General features: G+C 37.5%; 2 protein-coding genes across 2 annotated transcripts; one reads left to right on the top strand and one right to left on the bottom strand.

Moving 5' to 3' along the window:
• Nucleotides 1-1,093: 1,093 nt before the first annotated feature.
• On the bottom strand, nt 1,094-5,288 carry LOC126709034 (probable WRKY transcription factor 47). The gene is made up of 6 exons (XM_050409101.1): nt 4,950-5,288; nt 4,672-4,746; nt 4,358-4,510; nt 3,224-3,580; nt 2,518-2,631; nt 1,094-2,256 (listed from the first exon to the last, which is right to left on the bottom strand). The coding sequence occupies exons 1-6, from the start codon at nt 5,199-5,201 to the stop codon at nt 1,639-1,641; spliced, it is 1,569 nt and encodes a 522-aa protein (XP_050265058.1). The 5' UTR covers nt 5,202-5,288; the 3' UTR covers nt 1,094-1,638.
• Nucleotides 5,289-10,270: 4,982 nt separating this feature from the next.
• Nucleotides 10,271-12,169, top strand: LOC126708098 (uncharacterized). The gene is made up of 2 exons (XM_050407919.1): nt 10,271-11,263; nt 11,420-12,169. Exons 1-2 carry the CDS (start codon nt 10,271-10,273, stop codon nt 12,167-12,169), a joined length of 1,743 nt encoding a protein of 580 aa, XP_050263876.1.
• The last annotated feature ends 514 nt before the right edge of the window (nt 12,170-12,683 follow it).

The raw sequence follows: 12,683 nt of genomic DNA, 5'->3' as shown, positions 1-12,683 counted from the left end.
AACAAGAGAAAAAAAAGAAAAAGATAAGAGAGAAAACAGAGGAAAAAAGAAAGATAATACAATGGGCATGCACCAGTAGGTCGATTTCCCTCTCTCCCCCTTCAAATCCTGCTCTCTTCCAAAACATAACAAGGATTCCTTTTGGGCATTAACCACTAAGGTCCGACTCCCTCAAAGCTATTAATCCCCACAGCAAGATCTTTTCCTGAGAGATTATTTGCATTGTGAGGAGGCGTTCTCCCATCTTTGGTTTTGCTTCTGCGGACCAAACTTAAACTTGACTTTATGCCCATTCTTGATTAGTTCATATTACTTTCTTTCTCCTTTACTTTCTTTGTAAATGACATTGTTACGACTGTAATTATGTTTTATAAGTAGGGATTACTTGGCCATTTTTCATTAAATAGTCAGAGTACTCTGTTTTGTTATTATTATTATATCTGTTTGCCGTAACTCATCTGAAACAGTTCTGCTTGCCGTAAGCATACTCCTGATAGACAAAGCATAGTTTGTGCACAAGCCGGCCCAAATTGAGTTACAGTTGGACCGGTCTCAACTCCCTTACTCAGAAACATTTGGGCCCATTACCGCAGGAGGCAGCCCAGCCCAACGCACAATACACAAAAAAGGCCCCTACATGCATTATATGAGTTAGTAACTAGTAATAATATAAAAAGAAAACTTTTAAAATTTTACTAATTTCTTTTATCGTTAACATATAAATTATGGTGTGATCATCCTCGTATGCTTACACATACAACATCAAATCTTCACTCAGTTTTTTTTTTTAAAGTGAATATTTTAATGGAAAAGTATACAACAAAGAGGATTCATGTGCCTGGATAGTTATCCGTGCAAGCATCATTATTTCAAATAGAGAAAATTTATGGACACGTATCTTGTGCCACAATTTTTTCGTAACTTTAATATAATCATTTGTGAATAGTGAAGAAAAAATAATCAGTTCATATAAAAGTATTTGTTAACTACTTAGCAAGTTGTGACAACAATTGTAATTATAAAAGATCTGTTTCAAATATAGCATGCAAGGTGTCGTAAGAATCAAGAGTAAAACTCAAAGAAACAAAGGGCAAGTTGAAAAACATCACTCTTCATTATAATTTATATTAATTTATGTTTCTCTTATCAAATTTAATTTATTTACAAGGTATTTTTCTCGTCTCAAGCATATGACAAACTCATCTCGTACACCCCACTCTAAGCTTTCCCAAATCTAACCACATTAAGTAACAGATGACAACTTTCTCAACAAAAAAAAAAAAAAAAAAAAAGTAACAGATGACAAGATCGTAATATTTACTACTGCACTGATAACAAAGTAGTATCAACAATATAATAAATTGAGGATTCTATATAAAAAAGTATAGTAGATGGGTTTTCTTTTCTTGTATTTCCATTTCTAATATTGGCTTAGATATGTTTAAGATTATCTCAAAGCCAAGTACCCAAACCGTCCATCGAAGACGTAGTGATCCGAATCAGTGGTGTTTCTGTGTATGCCTTGAAGCCAAAAAGCTGGAAACAAATCAAAGCGCACCCCAAATGATCTCATCTTCGTGTACAGCAATAACTAGTGGCTTGCTATAAACATCTCTTAATTCTCAAAGCCCAGGTTAATCAGTTGGTGGAAAATGTAGTGCAAGATTGAGGAAGCTGTGGGGAACCAGGAAATCCAGCTGGTACTCCATTAGTGGGGTTTGTGCTTCCATCATTGCTCCTAGGTGCTCTCATAATCGTTGAGATGGCTGCAGCTAGTGCTGCAGTGAAGTTTGGGTCAGAAGCAATGGCTGCAGTAACAGTCTCAACCATAGAAGTTTGACTGTGACGTTGGCCTAACGCTTGTGGTGATGGGAGCTTAGGAGGGAAGTACATAGGGTGCCCTAGTAGCTGTGGTGGAACCCCATGCAATGGCAAAGGGAATGTAGCTGAGGGAGATGGGATACGATGCAATAATTGCATGGGGTTGCAGCTGGGGCTTTGTGTCAAATCTAGTGTGATAGTGGGAAATGGTGCCGAGGCTGATAGGGTTGCCATGGTTGACACATAGGGCATAGATGATGGGAAAAAGCCAGAACTTGTAAGAGTCTCCTTGCTTGTGGTTGAGCCTGAAAGCAACATTGCTGCTGCTGCTGATGTTGTATTAGCCATTGCTGTAGCTGCTGGAGGAAGAGGATGGTTGTGATTACCTTCATATGTTGTAGTTAAAATGGTCTTGTCCTCCGCACATCTTTGCACCTGTTCAAGAACATGCCCTTTAATTAATTAAAAGGGCCAACAAGTAGTACAAAATTGCACTACAGTATTTGCAACTACACGATTTTCACATTGCTATATATATTTCATTTTTGGTGGTTTGTGAACTTGTTAATCACTACTTGATAAGAATTGAATTTCATTGACTGAGTCGTTACAATCGCCATCAATATCTATGATAAACGACAATGAATCATAACAAACATTGCAAATTAACATCATTTTCATGTTTAATTATGGTACCTGTTTACGAACTGGGCATCCAGCGGCCATAGTGCAGCGATAGTAGGCACGTGGACAAGGATTACCCTTGGCCATCTTTTGACCATATTTCCTCCACTGACATCCATCACTAATCTGAACGCACAACCAAAGTCCAATTATTCCATAGGATAAGAGTTTTTAGTTGTTACACACACGTTAGTATACACACAATTTTAAAGTGAAATAAAGTGTGTGTAAGGATGTGTGTACCCTGTACAAATATATGTGCAATAAATACTATCCTACTTATAGTTAAAAAAAAATAGGACTAGAAAAATAGATAATCAATTTTATGTATAAAATTTACAAAATAACATGATAGATAATGTATTAATATTACATCAATAAGGTAATAGACAGCTTATTAGTTTACTTTGTGTTGTATTTAAAAATCGATATATCAATTTGTAAAATCTATAATAAAATTTATAAGGTAAAAGTTAACGAATATTTTAAGGCTATTAATTTAACAAATGTCTTTAGAAAATTTTTATGAAAAATAAGAGACTAATTGATTTTTTTTTTTTTTTTTTTTTTTTTTTTTTTACAGTTCCTTAAAAGTGGGATAAATTTTTTTAAAAAATAGTTCATTAAAAAATATTTTAAAAGCATTAGTTAATCGTACTCGATTTATAATATTTTTAACATTGCTTGTAAAAACTATAATCGAGCTTCAGATTCTTACCAGAGGAGCATCTGATCTGGCCCGTACAGACACCCTGGCTTTCCTAAATGGAACTTCAGGAGCTTGTTCTTCACCTTTGGCTTCATCCAACTTGGGACTTTTAGGAGATCCCCAACTCTGAGAAGACTGATCAAGACCATCCTCAGTACAAGTCTGCTTCCTAGGGAATTTTGTCATATGCCGATCACGTTCCTTAGACATCACTTCCATTGTGTTTGATAAAGAAACTGATAGCTCTTGTGTCTTATTATCATCAGAAACCGAAGGATCATTGACATCTAATGCAGTTAAGGGTCGTGGGTCCATAATTTGTTGGGCAGAAATCGTTTGACTTGACATACCATTCGGCTCAACCTTCTGTTCAAATTAAAGCAACAGTATTTGATCATTAACCTCATTCTATAAAGTAAAAGCACAAGGTATATACAATCCTAATATAGTACCTGAAAATGTGTAAGTGTTTTATACATAACTCTACTGGTAAGAGATGCATAAATTTCATGCACGAAATGATACATCACTGGCCGCAAAGCAAATTACTAGATGTTGATAATATAAACCGTTCACCAAAGCCAAAAATTAATTGGATGTTCTCTCTAGGGATTAATGATTGGTCTCTTTTTTTTTTTTTTTTTTTGGTGAGTTGTAAGTTGTGCACGTGCGCAATTAAAGTTGAACATAATTAAGCATACTCATAAAAATAACCATGCATCTGATATAACATGGTTGATCGAAATTGAAATTGATACGAGTTGTATGAAAAGTATATTCCAACCCTTTTGTTTACTTTCTTTTATAGATGAACGTGTCTAGTCCAGGTATCTTTGACAAAAACAGTAGTAAAAATGAAGTTTGAACATTATTACTTTAAAGCAAGCAAGTAAGATATTGATGAAAAGGTCATATAACGGATCAAGGAAGCACACTTTCCAATTTAAGGGAAGCACGTTACCCCATTTCTTTAACTAAGGTTTTCTTTAAAAAAAAAAAAAAAAAACTACCTAACCGAGCATTAATCCCAAAGTTAAAGAAACTGGTAAGAGTGTAATGGATAATGGAAACCTTTCATGAATAAGAAGTTAATTTCTATATAATTAATCTGTGTGATCTTGGAATGATGAGGATTATTGTCACCTGTCCTTGATGATATTCTTGAACCTGTTTTTGCATTGCCATGAGCAGCTGACCTTGCAATTCGCTGTAATTTTTGGTGATCTGATCCAACATGCCTCTTAATTTCCCATTTTCATCGTGTAGTTTATCCAACTCCCCTCGAAGCCTAATCAGCTGGACAGCCATATTAATTTTAACAAGTTTATAAAACCAACCCCAAAATATAAATATATATATATATCAATCCTTAAACCTAATTATCATCATATACATCCAATACCCAGCTTCCAAAAAAGTTTTTTTTTTTTTTTTTTAATTTAAAAAAAAAAATTTACCTCAATATTGGATTTTTCTTGATCATATGCTGATTTTAACATCCCAGAACTTGGAGTATGCAGATTTAATCCCGTCTGAAAAAACCATATAATAGTCAATCTCATCGGTAAAAACTACATGATATAAATTCTGTTACATATATTATTATGAATCCTATATATATGGCTACAAAACATGAAACCTTTTTATACGACACTCACAAGGTTGAACAAAAACGCAACGAACATATACAAGGAATCAGTACTGTTTTTTGATAAAAATATATTCAAAACCTTACGTTGACACCTGCAGGATCGGATACTTGATGAGTCGATGATCCAATATCCTTGACTGCAGTCTCATCATGATCATGTGGCTTGTTGTTATTGTTTCTAGCACTCTCACTAGTACTATTGGAAAAGAAATCCACTTCTTTGATCATCATCGGCTTGGTATGGGGGCCACCGCGGAGAAAGTCGTTGTTGTTGCCGCCACCGCCACCACCACCAGAGCCTAAGAATGTGAATTCACGGCGGTTTTGATTTTCCATGACTAGGAAGAGAAGAGAAGAGAAGAGAAGAGACTTATTATAGAGAGAGAGAAAGAAAGAGAAAGAAAAAGAAAGAGTAGTTGTGTAGCGTTTTCAACGAAAGTATGGTATTATATATGTATATTTTGATGTGAAAAAAAAAAAAAAAATACTGTATATACAATAAGTTTTTAATTAGTATTATTATTATTATTATTTTGTGGGGGTCTAAAAATAATAGGATCTTGTAGCAGCCGTTTTTTTCGCGGGAAGGGGGAGACGTAAGATTTAAGGTAATAGGGTACACGTGGCGGGCAGTGAAAGAAGCGAATGAGAAACAGCGCGTGAAGTTAGGCGGTGCGAGAGAAACAACGTTAGAGGATAACGGAGAGCAGTTATAATAATACAAATTATTCTACAATTTTTTTTTGCTACAACGCTGACGTGACCGACTTTGAGTGATTAACCATCATTTACATATGAATTTATATTTTTCCTTTACCAATCAAACTCTTTACCAATCAAACTCTATAACGTTATAATTGTAATAAAAAGTTGTGAAAAATTTTATAGCATGAGCACGACTCTGCGTAGGAATGAGAGGATATGAGGGAGTCCACGTGGGGGTGGAGCGTCGTGAGAGGTCAACGCAGTTGACGGCACGGCTCTTAATCTCAAATCTGTGTTGTTTGTGTGATTTGAAATCGGACGGTGGAAAGGTGGGGTAAAGTGGGACCCAGAGTTTAGAAGAAGAAGAAGAATACTGAATACCCTATTACCTAATCCGTTTCTCACTTGACTTCCGAGGCCAGCTTCTAACGTCACTTTTGGATCTGTCCATGTCAACCAAAGATAATACGAGACCGCCGTGCGACTTGCTTTTCTCCTCTACTAGCTAGGCGTGTGGCTTGGCTTGGCTTAGCTGCTTTACAATTTTGGTTTTGTTTAGTTTCAATTGCATCAATCTCATTCAATTTCGTTTTCTAATTAATACAATTTTTTTTGATTCCATCTGGTAATGTTGGTTTCACATGTTAAGAGGACCTGCTAGTTGGTACCCTCTTGTGTTGTTATTGTTCTAACATATATAATTTGTTTGTGGTGGTAGTGAAAGGTGGTGTTGAGTAAAGATCTGATAATGAATTGAAAAGCCTTTGTTTAAGTTTATTTAAAATATTTTTACCATTTTCTTTATAAAAAAAAAATATGGCAATTTAAATTTTTAGTAAATATTTATTATAAAAAAAAAATCCCTTCATGTGAATCAAAGATGGTATTTTAGTACTTAAAAAAGTTATCTATAAAATTTGTTTGAACTGAGGATCTTTGTCTATAAAAAGAATATTATCAAAAGATGGATATGTTAATATATATTTGATTTAGAGGAGTAGCTTTGCTCCACTCATGTACGTGAGTCATATATATGGTATTTTGGTATTGGAAAAGCTTATTGAACATCTTACAAAAGGTTAACAGATAAACACATATTTAATGAAGATTTAATCGTTTCATGAATTAAAATATTGTTTGGTGTTCAACTGACAAATCTTTTTTACATCCACACAAGTTTTGAGTACAATTTATTTGAATTTATTTTATTTTTATTTTTTCATAATGACTCATTGAAGGAGCAATTGAAATAATTTTGTTTGGAGTCTTAATTGAAAACTAATTTTGGTCTAGACTCTAGACCAAAACTGAGAGAATTGTGTAATATAACTAATTTTTTAATATTTCCTTTATATGAAATATAAGATACACTACAAAATTTATTTCTTTTATTGGATGGTCAGACTCGTCAAATATTAATTACAATGTTAATTCTAATACTTATTTCGTTGTCTAGATACGTGCTTATATAGTTGAGTAAAAGATTGAGAATTGAAATGACTTTCGGGTGTTAAAAATACAATTAATGGTAGGTTTTTTTTCATTTATTAAAATGGTAGAATTAGAGAGACCCCTAAGAAAATTTAAGTGACAATAATTGACCTCTTGATTGGTTTGAATGCACAATTTATGGATGATTTAAGAGATAAGTACCCTTTAAGATGTAGGATGAGCTATAGCATAGCTTTGTTAATAACTATCAACTTCATGCAAGGTTGTGAATAGTGTAATGGCCACCACATTCTATTATTATTTTTACGAAACTTGCACGAGGCAAGGGTCACCCCTATATATAGGACTTCTTGTTGGGTGGTATAAGTAAGGTATAACGGCTAAGATTTTAGCTTAACAAATTTAATGGTAATGCCTTAATGCATCTTTCGGGGTTTACATAATCATAAATATTGAGCAATAAACATTGACTTCCATGATCCAACGCTTGATATTTTTTAATGGATGATAGATTGGTCCTCTTGCTTACTTTTCGTATTTTGCTGGCTAATGTAGCTTAACAAGGGAACTCATTGATTACCTATTCTAATTAGTAGCCTAGTTGTTAGAGGTTCTAGAAATCCTCTTCACTTAGCCAAAGATTTCTCGGCTTAGTTGGTTGAGATTTACGTACTGATTTGAAACAATTATAAGGGTAAGAATAGAATCCATTATCCCATTCTTCCTTTTGAACAATTTATAACTGTGATACTAGTAAATGGCTCTATTAGAGTCATTTGTATCTTTCTTAGTCTTAAGGAGTTGGCTGAGTGGCTTTCATATTTGAGTTCATGATGATGTTTAAGAAAATGTTGGCTTGAGTTTCAAATTCTACTAAACCACTAAACAATACTGGGGGAGTTGGGGAATTATTTGGGGACACATCTCTCGATTAAAAAAAGAATTCTTAGACTTGTAGTTGTATCACATTTTAATGATTTCATGAATAAAGAGAATCATAAATATATTTTATCCAACTTTTCCAAATAAATAAATATATATTTGATCCAAGTTTGTCAGATTGCAATGCATTCAACGTGATTTGGTATCCCATTGCAGCTCAAGTAGTTTCGTACATTCTCACGCCATTTAGCAAAAACCAATTATATGACTGACTCAAATTAGTGTGTTATTATACCTGGTTCAACATATTCTAGTGAACCCATTTGTAAAGTTTGAAAATGATATTTATATTCTATCATACATATAAAACCATATAATTTAGATACAATACTTGGATTATTTCTTCACGCTGCAACAGTATTTTTTTTTCTTTTTTTTCCTTTTTTGGGGTCCACTAAACAGTCTATTTGTTAATGAACTGCTTATAGAGATGCTCTTGTATTTTGATACGACAAATAACATGTATTTGTTCCAATTTTAAAATCACCCAATTGACCAAGCCAAGTTAAAAGCATATCTAGTTGACTTGGCTAGGATAAAACTATTGAACAAGGGAATGAGAGATCTCCATAGATAGACAGATATGTTGAAAATGGTTAGCTGAAATGTTTATTATATCTACATTCACTTCATTTTCTGATTTTTACCTAAGAAGTTGCGTGAAAAGCTTGAAGATTTTTGCTAAGGATGCGCAATATCAAAATAATTTAAATGGAGAAGGACTATATCTTTTGGAGAAGATCTTCTTTTTAAGTTTTTACACATCTTCACATCATGAGGTCTTAATCATGTGGAAGATCAAATGATGTTTCTATTTTATTTTTTAATAGATTATCATGTCAAGCACAATATAGTGGACTTCTAAAATAATTGGATACATGGTCTATGACACATCCGGGTACGGTGCCGGCAAGGGTCGATTGGCACCAAACCTACCGAGTATGTTTATTTTCATTTAAAATGGATCTATTGTATGATTTATAATAAATATTATAAGTCCAAAGGCATATAAAGTATTATATCATTTAAAATTTATAATAACGTAATACTTTTTGTATTGTTAAATCCAAAAAGTAAACATTAACTGAGAAATTGACTCTCTCTCTATCCCTAGTGAAATAAAGGAGAAGTCTGAGAGGATATGTTCCATAATATAAGGTCATATTTATATTAAAAATCCATATAAAGTTGGACCATTTTTAATTTTAAAGAACACAAAAAATTAACCCTAATTTAGTTTATTTCTTTTAATTCTAGATCGGAAACATAGCAGCAATTTTTGTGTTATACCTATTTGTGGGGGCCTACCAATCAACAGGCCCATTAAGGTCAGGACCGTTGGGCCTGTGGCCCATCCAAGGATGCATATCCGTCCGAGGAGGTCAAGTCAGGTCATAAGGCAAGTACCGAAGGGGGGTGGTAGTCAACATCACGAAAGTAGAGTTCCGTATTCGACCGAGGACACTATACTCCTCGGCAGTATGCGTCCGAGGATGATCAGGACGCAGTCTTGTTACAACCGGACCTCGGAGTTATGTCACCACTGAAGATGAGATAACAAACCAAGGGTAAGAAAGAAAAGACAAACAAATATCTATAATTACAGCTACCTCCGCATTAATTACCTCTCAACCAACTCCCTGACCGCATTAATGTGGAGGTGATACCTGAACAGTAAGGAGATAGCCTTACAGCTGCCCATAGGAAGTTCCAGGAGGTGCTAGATGGGACAAAAAGAAATCCCTCGAACCCAACCTACACGTGTGTGGTGAGGATGGAACATAGAAGGTGGTATATAAACTGAAAGAAGAACATGCAAGAAAGAGATCGGAACCAAAAAAAAAAGAAAAAAAAAAGCATAGACTAAAGAAGAAGAACGTAAAAAAGTAAAAGAACTGTATCGATTACCAAAACAAAACGATCGTTGTATCAGCTCTGAGCCTCCAATATACGTGAGAGTGAATCTTTTCATTACACAAAAGTTAACCTAGTTCTCAACACCCACGCTCTACAAATTATATTGTTTGGGCCTATTTACGTGCGAACCCAGTATCGTTTTGGGTCGTTACAAATCGAGTCCTTACAATTGGCGTCGTCTGTGGGAAGAGCTTGTGTTAACTTAAAGGACTTCCGATGCAACGTTTCTGATGGAGGAAGTGGGTCCACATCACCACGCGGCAGGACCGCATCAGGAGGATGCCAACCTGCACCAGGCAGAGTCAAGGGGTTCCTAGCATGGTGATCCTCGAAGGAGTCCCGAACAGAGAGAAGGCCATGAGGGGAGTGTACGTACAACTCATACCACTATGAGCCACTCTCGTGGGAAGAGTCACGTCTCCCACGCGAAGCATGATGGGAATCTACAACGTGAAATTGCAGATTTGAAGAGGGAGTTGCGCCATGCACGGCGGGAGCGCTCCCCACCTTGCTCCGAATCATCATCTGAGGAGTCGAATGGAGCTAGTTATAGGCGGAGATCGAGAACTCCGCCAAGCGAAACTTTCTCCAATGAAGAGGAGCACCACCGTCGACGTAAGCGTAGGAGTACTCCTAGCAGGGGCTTGGGAAACGATTCCATGAACAAAACCTTGAGTCAAATTTCCAAGTCGCCCTTTACGAGAAACATAGACGATGCGATTCATCCTCGGCGATTCCATCAGCCTACGTTCTCTCTGTATGATGGCCATTCAGATCCGGTGGAACATGTAAGCTATTTCAGCCAGAAGATGGCTATCTACTCCAGGGACGAGGCTTTGATGTGCAAAGTTTTTCCATCAAGTTTGGGTCCGACGGCGATGAGGTGGTTCAACGGCCTAAGGGCCAATTCTGTTGGATCTTTCAAAACACTGACTCGGGTTTTTGGTGCTCGCTTTATTATGTGCAGCAGGACTCCCCGGCCTTTGGGATCTCTGCTGACTTTGTCTATGCGAGAGGGCGAGACTTTCAAGAATTATTCGGATAGGTACTGGGAAATGTTTAATGAGATAAAGGGAAAGAACGATGCTGTGGCTATAACCACTTTCAAAACTGGTCTCCCAACTGATCACGATTTGAGGAAATCCCTGACGGGTAAACCTGTCACCAGTATGCGCCAACTGATGGACAAAATAGATAAGTACAGAAGGGTAGAGGAAGATCAACTTCAGGGAAAAGGAAAGGCCAAGATAATCCCCCAGGAGATGAGGGATTTCAGGTCGGACTGTTATAATAACAGCCGACCACGGAGGGATTTTGTTGGGCAGTCAGGTTCGGCGGACGCCCAGGTTGTTAATGCAATATTTCGAGAGCCAGTGCAGCAGGTTTTGGAGAAGATAAAGAACAAGCCATTCTTCAAATGGCCAAACAAAATGGCGGGAGAGCCTAGGAAACACAACCCGAGCTTGTACTGCCATTATCATCAGGATCATGGGCACACGACGGATAACTGCAGGAATTTATGGGACCACTTGGAATAGTTGGTCCGTGAAAGGAAATTAAAACAACTCTTGCATCACTCCAGTGGAAGGGCGAGCCAAGCAGGTTCAGAGGTGCGCAGGGACGCTTCATCAAGACTCCCCCTGGGTACGATTAACGTTATCTTTGCGGCCCTGGGAAGGACTGGATCATGCCCCTCCAGAGTATTGTCGGTGTCCCGATCCCCGGCCGAGGATTATTCCCAAGCATTGAAGAGGGCCAAGGTGCGTGTCCCCCTGATTCTAGGCTTTTCGGATGAGGATATGGTTGGGATCATACAACCCCATGAGGATACTTTGGTGGTAACGTTGAGGATTGGCGAGTACGATGTCAGAAGAGTGATGGTTGATCAGGGTAGCGCTGTGGATGTAATGTATCCAGACTTGTACAAGGGGCTAGGTTTGAAGCCAGAGGACTTAACAACCTACAACTCTCCTTTAGTAAGTTTTGAGGGAATGATGGTCACTCCCAAAGGACTGATCAGGCTGCCTGTGCAAGCAGGTACGGATGTGGTGGAGGTGGACTTTATTGTCGTAGATGTTTTTTCTCCGTACACGGCTATTATGGGCAGGCCTTGGCTTCACACTCTTAAAGCGGTCTCGTCTACTCTGCATCAAAAGGTGAAGTACCCATCCGGAGACCAAGTGTTGGAAATAGTAGGGAGTCAGGCGGCTGCTCGGCAGTGCCTAGTAGCGGCTATACAGCATCGGCTAGAGGCAGAAACCTCGGCTACGGCCGACAACGAGTTATAGCAATTAAAGTCCTTAGTATCAGGCTTGGACGTACCAGCCGATGGGGTAGAGTGCGAAGATCTGGAGAAAGTAGTTGTTGCTGGCGATCCGGAAAAATTCTTCCAAGTTGGGGCTAAATTGCCTTTGCAAGAGAAGGCGAGGTTGCTGGAATTCCTCCGAGCCAATGTGGACGTTTTCTCATGGAACCTGTATGAAGCCCCTGGGGTGGACCCGAATTTCATTTGTCATCGACTCAATGTGAACCCCGCTGTTGTGCCCAGGAGGCAACCTCCTTGGCGACCATCGAAGGAACACGCCAAGGCGGTTAGAAGCGAAGTTGCCAAGCTCAAACAGGCTGGGGCTATCAAGGAAGTTTTTTATACTCAATGGTTGGCCAATACGGTGGTAGTAAAAAAGAAGACTGGAAAATGGCGGGTGTGCGTGGACTTCACGGATCTCAAAAAAGGCTTGCCCCAAAGATCCATTTTCCATGCCGAAGATCGACCAGTTGGTGGATGTGACCGTGGGTCACCCT

Source organism: Quercus robur, chromosome 12 (genome assembly GCF_932294415.1).
Source record: "Quercus robur chromosome 12, dhQueRobu3.1, whole genome shotgun sequence".
In the NCBI taxonomy this organism is placed as follows: Eukaryota; Viridiplantae; Streptophyta; class Magnoliopsida; order Fagales; family Fagaceae; genus Quercus; species Quercus robur.
The sequence above is the reverse complement of the archived record's forward strand: the minus strand, read 5'-3'. Positions and strand labels throughout refer to the sequence as shown.